The sequence below is a fragment of the Haliotis asinina genome, chromosome 6, assembly GCF_037392515.1.
Source record: "Haliotis asinina isolate JCU_RB_2024 chromosome 6, JCU_Hal_asi_v2, whole genome shotgun sequence".
In the NCBI taxonomy this organism is placed as follows: Eukaryota; Metazoa; Mollusca; class Gastropoda; order Lepetellida; family Haliotidae; genus Haliotis; species Haliotis asinina.
In genome coordinates, this window is record NC_090285.1 from 47,885,688 (window position 1) to 47,899,338 (window position 13,651).

The 13,651-nt window shown below is 38.7% G+C and overlaps 1 protein-coding gene and 1 long non-coding RNA gene across 2 annotated transcripts in view; one reads left to right on the top strand and one right to left on the bottom strand.

Moving 5' to 3' along the window:
• Positions 1 to 13,651, top strand: part of LOC137286679 (uncharacterized) — a 178,027-nt gene that overhangs the window by 33,987 nt on the left and 130,389 nt on the right. The window lies entirely within an intron of this gene.
• On the bottom strand, positions 3,453 to 7,613 carry LOC137287349 (uncharacterized). Its single transcript, XM_067819603.1, has 3 exons — positions 7,413 to 7,613; positions 5,561 to 5,916; positions 3,453 to 4,428 (listed from the first exon to the last, which is right to left on the bottom strand). Exons 2-3 carry the CDS (start codon positions 5,904 to 5,906, stop codon positions 4,355 to 4,357), a joined length of 420 nt encoding a protein of 139 aa, XP_067675704.1. The 5' UTR covers positions 5,907 to 5,916; positions 7,413 to 7,613; the 3' UTR covers positions 3,453 to 4,354.

A 13,651-nucleotide genomic window follows, 5' to 3' on the forward strand; every position in this document is an offset into this window, starting at 1 on the left:
TTGCTTGGGGATAAAACCAGCTAAGGTCTCCTGAGCACAGTGTTCTACAAGCAACTACAGCCAAAACTTACACTGGAGGTTTGGCATACCGGGTAGTCGAGGCAAAAGTATTGCGTCACCACTCTTCTACAAACTTACCACGCTTGTATGAACTGTACCTTTCCAAGATTGCAACAGTGGGCCGTTTTACAGGAGACATCTTTCGACTAAAGGGAATGACAACATTCGATTTTCAAGTCAGGTGATTGACGTCAACAAACTGAGCACTTTAGTGAAGAATATGTGCACTTCCGCTGGTATTCTTGGCTACTTCATAAACCACTCCTGAGTGGCATTAGTACATGGACAGTTAAGACTGGATCTTTTTCTCATAGAATTCGGAAGGTAAAGTTTAAAATCCCGATTTTGTGTGTGTCACTGTGCACGGCAATTGTTTTCGCCATGGTGATGGTGACAATAAACGTATACGGTGACGTTGAGTTAAACCCAGGACCAGGATCAGCAGTAAAAGACCATGTTGATATAGTGAAGGGACTACAAGAAGAAGTTAGAGCCTTAAAACTGCAGGTTGACATGCTGAATGATGCATTAGCCACCAAAACAAACGAGTTGTACAGTATGCTGACGATTTAGAAAAGTGGTCTAGAGGAGACAACGTTGTGTTCTGCGGAATCCCGGAGAAGAAAGGTGAAGAGAAAGAGACATGGGCAGACTGTGGACAGGAGGTGAGGACTATCATGGGAAATAAACTTGATGTTGATAATGCAACATGATGAAAGTAAACTGGTGACAGACAGAACCCACAGAGTCGGAAAGAAAAGGTCAGGGGATAAGCCATGCCCAGTAGTGGTCAAGCTGACCAGTAGCAAGACCAAGTCTGACATCCTCTTCCGAGCCAGGACCAAGCTGAGGTAGTCTCCAGTGAAGATAAGCGAAGGTTACAGCTTTAGTGTGAGAAAGAAGAAAGACTCCTGATCCCTCAATCGCTGGTGGCAAGGAAAACAGAAGTGAGGCTTTCCTCTGGTTTGACATACTCATCATAGATATTAAACGTTTTGACATAAACGCTGAAACGAATGCTTATTGAATTGAAACAGAACTGTGACCAGGGCTTAATCAAACCAAATAATTCGAAAGTAAACAAACCCATTCTTTGTCATTCATTTAACACTAATATGATTATATTCTGCTGGAACTGCCACTCTTAAAGACAACATAAATTTGACAGTTCTGTATAAAATCTTCTTTCACAATATATGATTGTTTGTTTTTTTAGAAACACGGTGTTACACACATACAGATCTCAGCAAGTTTCGTCCCTCCTTTGAGGTGTATTCTCACTGTAGAAGTAAGGGTAAACACGGTGGAATTGGAGTCTTTATCCCCCAGTCCATAAGTGATAGAATCATATTGAGGATGCTGTGTACATTCTTCTAGAGAAAGGCTACTTCATTATGCAAAAGGATTTAATTCTAGGATTTATCTTTGTTTCACCAGAGAATTCTACATGTTACGATGGAAAAGATAGAGATGGCATTGATACTCTTGAAGAAACTTTAGCACGTATGATGCAGACATATTACTGACAGGTGATTTTAATTGCAGAACAGGGATGGAGAAGATCTTTATTAGTGATGACAGTGCTAACCTTTTACCTATGAGTGAATTGTGTGGCAGTTATGTATTCTGTTTAACACCTGTCCAGGTGCGTCACCAAATCACGGAGATCGAAAACCGGACAATTACGCACTAGTCATTGAATATATCGTATTATAATGTCTCACGAGTATTGAATGCTTCTGTCCACGTTTCCCATGTGTGTGGGAGGCCTATACACAGGCCTTTCGAGAGGATGCACTTGGGCGCCTGTGACTGTCTCATATTATAGGTGCCTCGGACTTCATTTTACACTCAAACTAGTGTGGACAAGATCGTTAGCGTAGCAGGCAGAGAAAGTATGTCTATTGATATGTAAACTTGATTACATATGTGGCAGATTACAGATCAGCACTGCAGTAAGGATATTCGACAGTATGGTTCTGCAAATACCTACATACGGCGCCGAGCTCTGTTGATATGAGGTGGTAGATCAAATTGAGAGGGTATAGACAAAATTCATCATACGGATTCTACATCTACCTCTGACAACCTGCAATGATGCGGTAATCGGCAAAAGTGGACGGTCTCTGTGATATGTTTCTTATGTAACTAAATGTGTTAAATATTGGGCCAAAATAATCGACAAAAATAACGACAGATTACCAAAGCAAGTCTGCCTAATGCTATATGGACTAGACAACGTTAACAGAGCTTCTTGGGCCACAAAAGGGAAGCATATCTTATTCCATTTTGGACTCAGGTACGCTTCGAATGTTGGTCATATGGATGTTTTCATGTCTGAGTTCAAACAAGGCGTGTCTGGCTATAACATTCAACGATGGCAGGCTTCAGTATCATGTAACCCAACGTTGGCAGCTTTTTCAAAACAGCGTGAGGAATCCTACTGCTTGACAAGTATCAGGTGAGCCACGGCCTGACAAGTGACCTCAATTTGCATATATGAGAACGCCCTCCAGAACATTCCATTTGAAACAAGATGGAAACATGATGTCGTCTTAGTATTGAAAAGTTCAACTTCCTCGTGTGAATCGTGTGGTAATGGTGTCTTGTTGAACTAAATCGCTCTACGAGACACGTGTTAAACAGTAGCGGTATTGATTTCACGCCACGGTCAGCATGTATTGCACGTGCTTAATCGCCAGTGTACCTGTAGCAACCAAGTGCATTCGTCCAGATTACTTGCCCCGCCTGCTTGTCACAAACGCTATATATACAGCGAGAGAGAGAGAGAGAGAGAGAGAGAGAGAGAGGGAGAGAGAGTTAGTTGTTGTTCAAAGACGAAAGTCGGACGAATGTTTTGAATGAGGGGTTACTTTAGTACTTATAGTATTTATAATCAATGTCTGAGATGACAAGGATAAAATGGTCCTCGTTTTCGACAAGCTGGATATTATATCGTAGGATCCGTATATATATATGTGTGTGTGTGTGTGTGTGTGTGTGTGTGTGTGTGAATGAAATATAGTTGACCTAACCATAATGTGAGTATGTGTTACTATGAAACCGTATGAATCACTTCATTTGTAAGCACACTATTGAAATGTTTTGTACTATGGGCCTGTGGCCTAGAAGAAAGCAAATAGAATACTTCTGAATTAATGGGTTCTTGAAACAAGCTTCTACAGTAATTAGAAACAGAACAGACAAACAATGTGAAAACAACTGAATCTACCCTTAGCACAGCTGAATCTGTCAATTATGGACAGACCTGGTGGGACCGACTCGTTTTTGTCTTGATTGTAAATCAGGCCGGATTGAACAATTTTCGTCCGTTAATGAGTTCACTAGTTCACTTACCTCCCTTTGCGAACGACAATCAACAACATGAATAGTTCAATATATTATTTATACTTTTATTGGAAAAAGTCTGTTAACATGACTTGTTTCTGTCCTTGTAAATTTCCACATGATACAATATTTTCAGTCTTTAACCATTGTGGACAGAAGTAACAGAGATGTTTATTCAGTGGACTGTAATTTTATGTTGTACGTCCGAAGTACAAAGCATTGGACTCATAGCAAGTTGATTCATGGGACTGTTATTTTAGTCTGTAATCCTTTATGGAGAGACCAGATTACAAAGCACGCTTTAATAATAAATTAAGAACAATTTTGCAGGCACACAGACAGTACTCCGGATTACTGAGAAAAGCCACGGATAATACAGAGTCCGAACTTGAAAGATTCCATTGTGCATCCCAAATAAAAGTACGCTCTTTAAGCACTTTAAAACACATTCGGGATGTATTAGGCCGTATATAAAAATATTCTTGTTCCTCATTACCACCCGACTCAATAATTCGACCCAAGATTTGTTTTGATTATTTAACCCTACAGAAAAACTTTGACTCTCAAAAAGTGCATGAAATTTTCACCACATCTCAGTTGAATTTCTGTCGTAGAAAGGGTGTACATCTCTACATAAATCAAGGGCTTTTGGCATAAAAAACAATAATACAATGTAAAAATATCATCCGCCCACCCGCCCGAGTTACTTTTCTAATCGTCTTACTCAGTTATGTCATTAAAAATACCTTTGTTTAAATCCCGGGCAGAAAGTACAAACAAATATACGAGACAAATAAGAAATTACAAATCACAGTCTTTAGCTTTCGGCTAAAGTTCTATGCCTAGTAGCCTGTTTAGTACCTTAGTAATTTCACTGGTAAAATACACTTTTCAAGCATCCATATACTTTCGTTTTCATGTCAATATAGATACAAGAAATGGGTATCTAGTTGTTTAGGAAGGCTGTTAACACGGCAAGGGCGACAGTAACAGCGAGGGAGCCTCTCCAGGAAGTGGACCCTGTAGAATGAAACAATGAGAGTAAGCACATGGACTGTGTCTACTTTATGGACAATATACCGACAATGCCACTGGAATAATAACTGATGGTGAACACAATGATATTGGAAAAATAATTGAGGGTGTGCACCGTGATACTGCAATAATAACTGTGAGTGCACACAATGATACTCAATAAATAGTTGAAGGTGAACTCAGTGATATTGGAATAATAACTGATGGTGGACATAATGATATTGCAATAGTAACTGAGGGTGAGCACATATTGAAATAACCTATTTCGGCCGTGTACTGATCGGGTTTCAATGACTCTGCTAGTTGAGAGAGTGAGTGAGTTTTGTTCTACACCGCATTTAGCAATATTCCAGCAATATCACGGCGGGTAACGCCAGAAATGTGTACCACACATTGAAACCATGTGGGGAATTGAACTCGGATCTCTAGCGTGACAAGCGGACGCTTTAACCACTTGCTTACCCCACCGCCCATGGACAAGAGTAAACCCATCATCACCCACATGCACGGTGCGTGTTCCAACTGCGGACAAAGACAATGAGCAACTTTAGCGCTAACTGTCTGAAAGACTTCTACCCGTTTGTCTGAAATTTCATTAGGGGCACTTCATTTTAAAAAGGATTCCATTGTAAAACACTGCCTATTTTAAGTGTCAGTTTCAAACTTAAAATTTCCTAACTATAGATCATACCGTGTGCTCGCTGTTTCTGCTGCAATCACTGTTTGGATTCTAATGATGAGTGTTCATCTGATTGAATTATGTGCCCATTAAGGTCCGGGTTAGAACTGGTTTTCAGTAAACCATGTTTGTCGAAAGAGAAATGACCAGGCTCGCTGACTTGTTTGACACATCATCCTCATTGCATAGATTGATACTCAAGCTGTTGATCACTGGATTGTCTGGTTCGCACTCGATTATTTATAGACTGGAATACTCCTTGGTGCAGCGTTAAACAAAAACAACCAACCAACTAACCAACCAACTATTAAATTTTCCATGCGAATACTTTGAAAACTGGATTGTCTGGTCCAAAATCGAGTCTACATTTTAATATTGCTAGTGTAACGTGGAAGTGCAAACAACAGTGTAAATAATAGTGATGACAGATATACTGACCGTTAGCAGTGATCTCCTTGTCGGCCTCGCTTATCAGTCTCTGCACTCGCCTTGCTTCAGCGGAAGACTTATCAGCTATCTTCTGATAGGTTAACTTCAGCTCGTTAAGCGTTGTCTTCAAGTCATCCGGTCCCATGTTTGGTAGGTTGTTGGCGATTTTGTTGAACGATTCTTGCGTGAAGGTCACTATGTGGGATGTAGCTGACCCGACGAAATTACCAATGCCATCGAAGATACTCCGTTTGACAACCTTCATGCCGGACATTACCTCGTGCTTTTCCGCGGCGACCTCGGGAGCCAGACACAGCGACGTGGTCAAAAGGACAATTACACACTGGATACGCATGTTTCCTTTTCTGAAAGAGTTAGTTTATGGTTAGTTAGGGGTCGACCTCTTCATGTTCTTAGGCAGTGTTCTTACGTTCCTAGAGCTAGTGCCTGGCAATATAACCGGTTTACTGGTATTTACCGGTTCAGGTAAGAAAACGATGCCTATTCACGTGAAGACAGATGTAGACATTGTTGCATGTCTGTTGTCGTGTAACCCACCAATGCAGATCGATGAAAAAAACAGCCAACTATACCCCAGGAGAGCCATAAAAGACTTCTATTTTCACCTCTATTTTTTGTGCAAAGTATTTAAAACAGCCCAGTCAATCTGTAAATCAAGGGCTCCAGAAAATTTTCAACACGAGGAGTACCCACGCCTTCTTTTTTCAATATAAGAATACTCGGAAAAGGTTTTAGAGTACTGAATGGAATTTAATGGCGTGTAGGTAATCTCGTGTTTCGTTTCATATATGCACGACAACATTGCTACTCTTGTGTAAACAGGTCAATAAACAAGAAAGCAATACATTTTCAGATAAATGCGTCCGTAAATGATTCGAAGACCATACACCGTTGCTGTGGTGCGTATCTGCTACGTTTTCCGATTTTTCCCACCGTATCGCGCGTATTTGTTATCCGTAGATATGTTATCTGTAGCCCTGTAAATCTATATATAAAATAATCCTTCGCCACGTCCTTATACTGGCCCTCGAAGGAAATATAAGAATATATATGCTGATCGAGAAACCGGTATTTTGACATGCATTTGGAAAACTTCTTAAAACTCGGAATCTTCGGATATTTCAGTTTTTCACATTGAAAGTCATGCGTCTGTTGTAAAATACTGACCTTTGTCAATTAATGACTAGTGATATCTGATATAATCTGACCAGGTCCAGTTGTTGTAGACCTTTCTAAGGGTGGAGAAACTTGCTCATATTAGTAACCACTATCTTAATGTTAAATTGTTCTTCTCCTTATTTCATTGGTCAAAAATATAGTTTTTATTTTGTCAGGATAAAAAGTATTTATTAATGCTTACTTAACCAAAAATAGTGATGCTGCTGAGTTTTTGCTTTATAAGTCAAGCATTAACTATATAAACTTTAATTATAACTATTTTTAAACATAATTCTTGCAATACATATCGTAATATATGCTTTCACATCGCAATACATCGCAATATGAAAATTTTCTGCAATACCTCAACCCTATTTAGAGCTGTAGAATGTGATGGTTGTAATCAAAGATACGAGACTGGGCCGTTAGTCCCGAAACGTTCGTAGCCCTACGAATTCTTAACTTTGACCGAAGCCAGTGTGTTATGAATGAAGTTCGAGAATAGCTCGCCTGGTTGCTATCGTAAAGAAAAATAAACTTGCAACAATAGACATTTTTGTTTTGTCCCAATGCCATGTACAAATTCAATATTGATAATAAATGATCATATATATACTGGATAAGCATCGTGATTATGAGATGCGGACTGAACTGAACAATATAGAGAAGGATTTGCACGTACCGTGAGTGTTTGTTGAATCTTGTGAAGGCCTCCGTGTAATAACTGGCACAAATGTATAGTGGATAACCGAAAAGGCCAGCTATCGAGAGGTCGGCAACCGGGTTCAGGTCCACGGAAAGAATCGAGTTGTGTAACACAGTGTGACTGGTTAAGCGCGCTGATTGTTCTTGGAAAACGACCACTGTGGGTCCGGTTTTGAACTTGTTTGTCGGAAGCGGCGACTAACGGGATCAAGCGGTCAACAAGCCTCGTAGATCCGGCTTTGAGCTTGTGTGTCCTGAGTGGCCACTAACGGGATCGCGTGGTCATGCCTACGGAGGTGGATGATGCATATTGTTTACTGTGTACATCGTTGCTCATGATATCAATCCTTGACTATCTTACAGTCTTACTTACAGATCTAGGCTCGATTTATTCCCACCACACCGACATATAGCTGGAAATCAACACTTTACGGCAATAGTTCAGTCAGCCTTTCCACAAACATGGACATCTGTCCCTCACTTCACGACTATCGTTATAAGCAATTCATTTCAGCAATTTCAAATTCATATATAAAAGATAACTGCATTATCATACTTTCCCACAGACTGACTCCAAAATAATGACTTTATGTATTCCGATTGTGCAATTGTACATTGCACTAAAATGCATACCAGATGTGTCAACACAGTACCCGGACAGGTATTTACATAGACAAGTTTTGCTTATTTATCGATCCAGATTCTTTTGGAAATAACAGTATGTCTAAACCATGTAGATGGACTATTACTGAATATGGCATTAAACAGCATACAGATACACAAGCGGATGTAAGTATACAAATGTTTTAACTGCTGGAGATCACTACAAAAATGACTTGGTTTCCAGAAACCTGGAAACCATCCGTAATGTGGGTAATTGAGGAATCCAGTTGGTTTCCATTCCCTGAAACTCACTAACTGAGTTTCCAACTAGATTCCATTTTGGAAATGTGATTTTGGTATTTCTGTAAATGGAAACCAAAATGAAACTAAGTTCGGGGGTTTCTTGTTGGTTTCCATACCTGGAATTTGCAACTCTCAGATCTCACTAAATGGAAACCAACATAAAAGTAGAAAATGTAGTTTCATGTTGGTTTCCATTGCGCTGTTTTGAACTAAGTAACATAAATTGTTTACCATCCTGACATCCAGTTGGTATCCATTCAGTAAACCTGGGTGACCTAGTTTCCAAATAGAATCCATAATGGATACTCTAAGCTCCGGTGATGGAAACTGACACGAAGCTATGGTCATGTGTTGGTTTCCATTCCTGACTGAAACTTAGCTTTCACGAGATGCTATAATTCAATCTGAATGTGCCTGGGGAAGGAATAGTAGATTCGTTTCATTGCTTAGATGAACACGACAACAAAAGTAAATTGTTGACGCATCATTCTGTGGATATTACAATAATAAATGTGGCTTCAAACTGATGATACAAGAACAAACTATACACTTTTTTCCTTCACATTCTTGTTTATTCGTAATGTAATGAAGCATCATATTCCAACTACCATGCACACAAACTTCACAATAACCGTACTAAACATGCAAATGGTGAAAGGACGAATGGCTATAAATGGCCTTTGCCCAGCTATGTGCGCAAGGCACACTTAGTTCCGTTTCTCTAGATTGGGATGAATGGGACAAGTCCAGGTTTCGGTTGTCTGAGGATCAGACTCTTTCTTTATCTGAAAAGAAATAATAAAACAGTGATATCTATATACAAGAATAAAAGATGAGTTGACTCTGCATAGAAACATTACTCAAACTTTTATTATATATTAATTATAACTTATTGGATCATTGAGTTGTGTACGGACTTGTATTCCTTTCAGTAAAATATTGTATAAAAATAAATAAAATTAAAGCCACTTTAGCAATAGTTCAGATATATATTAATAATTAAAAGGTAAATGATGCAATATATCTAAAAAACAGGCTGTGGACTGCCAACTCCTGGGAATGTGAAAGAGTATAAGCATTTAGGAAGATTAGTATAAGTCATTAAAACAATTGTCAGTTCGGTACATGATGATATTTATGCAGAATATACGTGAATTATACAATAAACTGAGGCAGTGCGTAAAGTTTAGCGTTAAAAGCATTTATAGTTTTCATACTTTGACACTGAGTTCAAATACTTGACAAATAATCAGTGTCAGGTCATTAGTGTGTCGGGGTTCGTGTGTCGGCTTCACTGGGGCAGTCCCCACTTAACAGGCGCCTATTATCAAAATTAGCTAGCTGTAAAAACAATAGAACTTACCTGAGTCAGGTGTTGACAGACAAAACCGGAAGTAATGAACCGGTAATCCATGGGCACGCGAACTCGTGACATTTTATAAAAGCAACAGTTTTATGTACTGAAGTGGTCGTTTTCAGTCTTTGTCTTAAAATCACATCCAAATTGGGTCAGAGAAGGATTTCGTGCCTGCCAATCGAAAAAGGATCAGGTATTTCTTATTACCCACAATGCCCCTACGCACAGTTGCCGCCATTTTGTCGCTTGATCCCAAGTTGTTTTGAGACGACTATGTTGAAAGCAGTTCTCACCCGGTATGTCCAGTAACGACGACAAGGAAGTCAACACAGTGCAGTATTCCTACGTTTGCCCGTGTTATCTGATTCAAGAGACTGACAATGAGATTTACAATAGAAGCTTCGAGATTCGGATACGTGTAAAAATTGAGAACAGCAGCAGTCGTCGATCGCAGCGGGAGAAAAGGAACATTCCACGATCTGGTCAGGTACAGTGTTATTTTCTTGAAATAAGCAATAGCACATGTTATTCGTAATGTTTAACGTAAATAAGTAACTACTACAATGCATATGAAAGTTTAGACTTGATGGACCTCGGTAAACAAATGCGTGTCGAATTCTTAGCAAGAGAGATGTATGGCTTCCTTCGCTTCCTTTTCATATTGCTTTTGATATTTGCACGTGTGAAAACAATGTAGTCGGGGATAATGTGTCATTTTGCATTTATGGGTTAGGGATTCTCTGACCAGATTTCAAAATTGAAATTTCACAATGTTTTCAAACTAATATTGAAGATTTTTGTATTATTGATTTATGAGATAATTGAGATTTGCCATCTGATGTAAGTAGTGTTATGCTTATCATATCAAGATTTAACGAACTCTGAATGAAGAAATGTGGATTGTGTTAGTCCCACAGAAAAGGTTACGAAGAGTTTTTGATATAAAGAATATTTGGGTATACAATGATGGATTGCCAACCCAAAATAGTATATTAATTTGCAGACCTGGATTCTTTTCATCTAGCATATTCTACACTTTGCAAATTGATATTTATTCTTTTTATTCGACACTTTATTGTTATCAAGAGTGCAATATGACAAGTTCCTGACTTTTTTTTTAATCGATGCATTTCTACGTTTCCAGCATAAAGAAGGGCAGTGTTGGAAAAACTGAAGAAGGCAGCCAGGACCAACTCATTTTGACATACAAAAGGTATGTATAACCTGAACCGTCCAGTACATAATGTAAACACAGCATAACCAAATAATGTAAATCCTAGGAATCAGTAAAAATGCATGGCGCATGTCATTATTCTTGTAACCTCCAACTGGAAACATATTTCACTTATAGTTGTGCATCATGCACATGTCTCCTTTCAGAAGCTTTTTGATGGGTTTGGATGAACAAGATGGATCACTTATGAAGGTGTGGGAAATCAGAGGCCCACGGCTTGTATGCAAAGAACGGCAAAAAGTTCAGAGTAAGTAAACATATTCTAGTCATTGTACATCTTGCAGGGATTAAAAATTTTAAGGAAACCTTTAAAATATCAAGTTAATTTGGATTCTTTCTATGTACATTCAAGGAATTTCAAAATGAACTCTGTTTAAAATGTGCAATTTATCCTTTGAAAAATACAGCTTAAAAAGTTTTAAATATTATGCAGCACATTGTGCTGCAGCGTATGCTTGTGACCCCATATTCATAGCTTGTCTCTCTGAATGACTCCACATTATTGGTTAAGAAAATATGTCTTTTCACAATAACGGATAAATCGTAGTTCTATACTCGTAATGTGCATTGTAAGTAACATTCAGAAAATAAATTATGGCTTTCAAAGGCGAATTTCTTCATGTCTCTGCACTCTATCATATATCAATAAGCTGTTCTGCGATTGAAACTTTTGATGTCAAATGCTCAGTTTATACTTTTTTATCTCTTCGCTTATCGGACATGGGGTTCAGTGTATTTCACCTCAAGCGATGTTTGACAGTTTTCTTTTCTCTAGCCATGGATATCGTAGACGAATGCTTGTTTGTACTGATAGTTTGTTTTCTAAATTTCAGAAGCTGGAAAGCAGGAAGGTTGTGAAACGATTGACTGGCCGGAGGAGAAGAAGCACACAGTTCTTCCTCTCTTGGGAAAAGAGCTAACATTTTTCAAACTAGGAAGCCAAGTGATATGGGCTTGTCTACAGTGTGTTTAAGAAAAATATTCTGTACTCACTGCTAATTATTCCCTTGCTTTTGTTTCATTTACTAGCTTGAATATTCCGAATATTATTTGTTTACAAACATTTTGTTGAATATAAATAAACTTTTAATGAATTTGTGTTCTATTCTGTTGTTTGTCATCCTGAAGCCTTTTACCATTATGCAATTGTATAAAGTACCTGATTTGCTACATGTGAGACATGAAACAACATCTTTTCCGGAGGACCGGGTAAAGGGCTGACACGAGCAAGTTTCAGTTCATGGAAACTAGGTATTAAACTAGGTTGGAAACTACAACACGGAAACCGGGTTGAAACCTACAGTAAACTCATACATGGAAACCAGGTTGAAACCTGCAAGAAACTCATACATGGAAACCAGGTTGAAACCTACAGTAAACTCATACATGGAAACCAGGTTGAAACCTGCAATAAACTCATACATGGAAACCAGGTTGAAACCTACAGTAAACTCATACATGGAAACCAGGTTGAAACCTACACTAAACTCGTACATGGAAACCAACTGGATCCTGCTTGGAGGAGTGGGTAATGAAACGAACTGGAAACCATCCTGAAATGGTGCAGTTTCAGTTGCATGGAAACCACAATGAAACTATAGGAAACTCCCTGGAAACCAACTGGAAATGTTGGTTTCCATGACGTTTCTTCTCGGTTTCAGTGCTCCGGAAACCAGCTTATTTTTGCTGTGGATGTTATTAGGGGAGTGCATTATTGGATATTTTAATAACAAATAACATACAGTTTGGGTGAAAAGGCATAAGATATTCATCGTTGGCATGGCAACAGAAACATGGGAACATGATTAAATTTTAATAACTACGTATTAAGCAGGTAACGCTGCCATGCTGTGATCCGCAATAAACTCCTCTACAACGTCTTGCTTAGTGCCACCCAGTTAGATTTGATATTTCTGTAATCATCATTTTAAAGAGGAATATACCTGAATGTATGCCCAGTTATATGTGGCGCTGTACTATAGTCATTTAACACAACAAATACAGTCTTCATTATCGATGCTTGTCCCTCGCGTTTATCATGCGCATGCGTATACATTTCCCCAAACCAAAGTTAGATTAATCCGTTAATTTCCATATTTCTTAATCAGTTTGTGAGTGATTCCGTCATATAATAGGAAATGAATTTCTTTTAACGATTAAATGTAGAGGGGCTACGGTCGCAGAATATCCGCCGGTCTACAACAGCTAAAATCGAGAGACACAACATAAGAACCATATGACCGATCATTGCATGTCACTGCCACGGATCAAGAGGTATTTTGTAGCTATTAGACTGGGTTTTCATCGGTGTTTTTTAATTACTAGCAGTTTGTGAGTGAGTGAGCTTAGTTTTATGGCAGTGGGAGAAAAGGGGCATGTTTTCGAAATTTGCGTCATCATACTTGCTTAAAGAACATGCGGACCATATTAGTAATGTTAGTGTTATGCATAAGATATGGTGTGATATACGAGTTGACATGATTCATTAAATCACGCATAGATCAGTGTTGTAACTTACGTACGTGTATGTGTGTGTGTGTGTGTGTGTGTGTGTGCGAGTGAGTGTGTTATCGTTTACATTTCGTCCATGTGAACGAGACTTCCGTATTTCCCTTTGTTAAAAGTAGTGATGTAGTCGTTGTTGTATCGTTGTTGTTACAAATCATTTCAATAATCCGTTATTGGGTTTTCTATCGCAAATATATGTTGCGTCCGCTAT

Excerpts from the sequence above, each read along its gene's own strand:
- LOC137287349 (XM_067819603.1), bottom strand. The coding sequence starts at position 5,906 with ATGCGTATCCAGTGTGTAATTGTCCTTTTGACCACGTCGCTGTGTCTG. Across the intron at positions 4,429-5,560 it reads CAAGGAGATCACTGCTAACG|GGTCCACTTCCTGGAGAGGC; the intron begins GTCAGTATATCT and ends TTCATTCTACAG.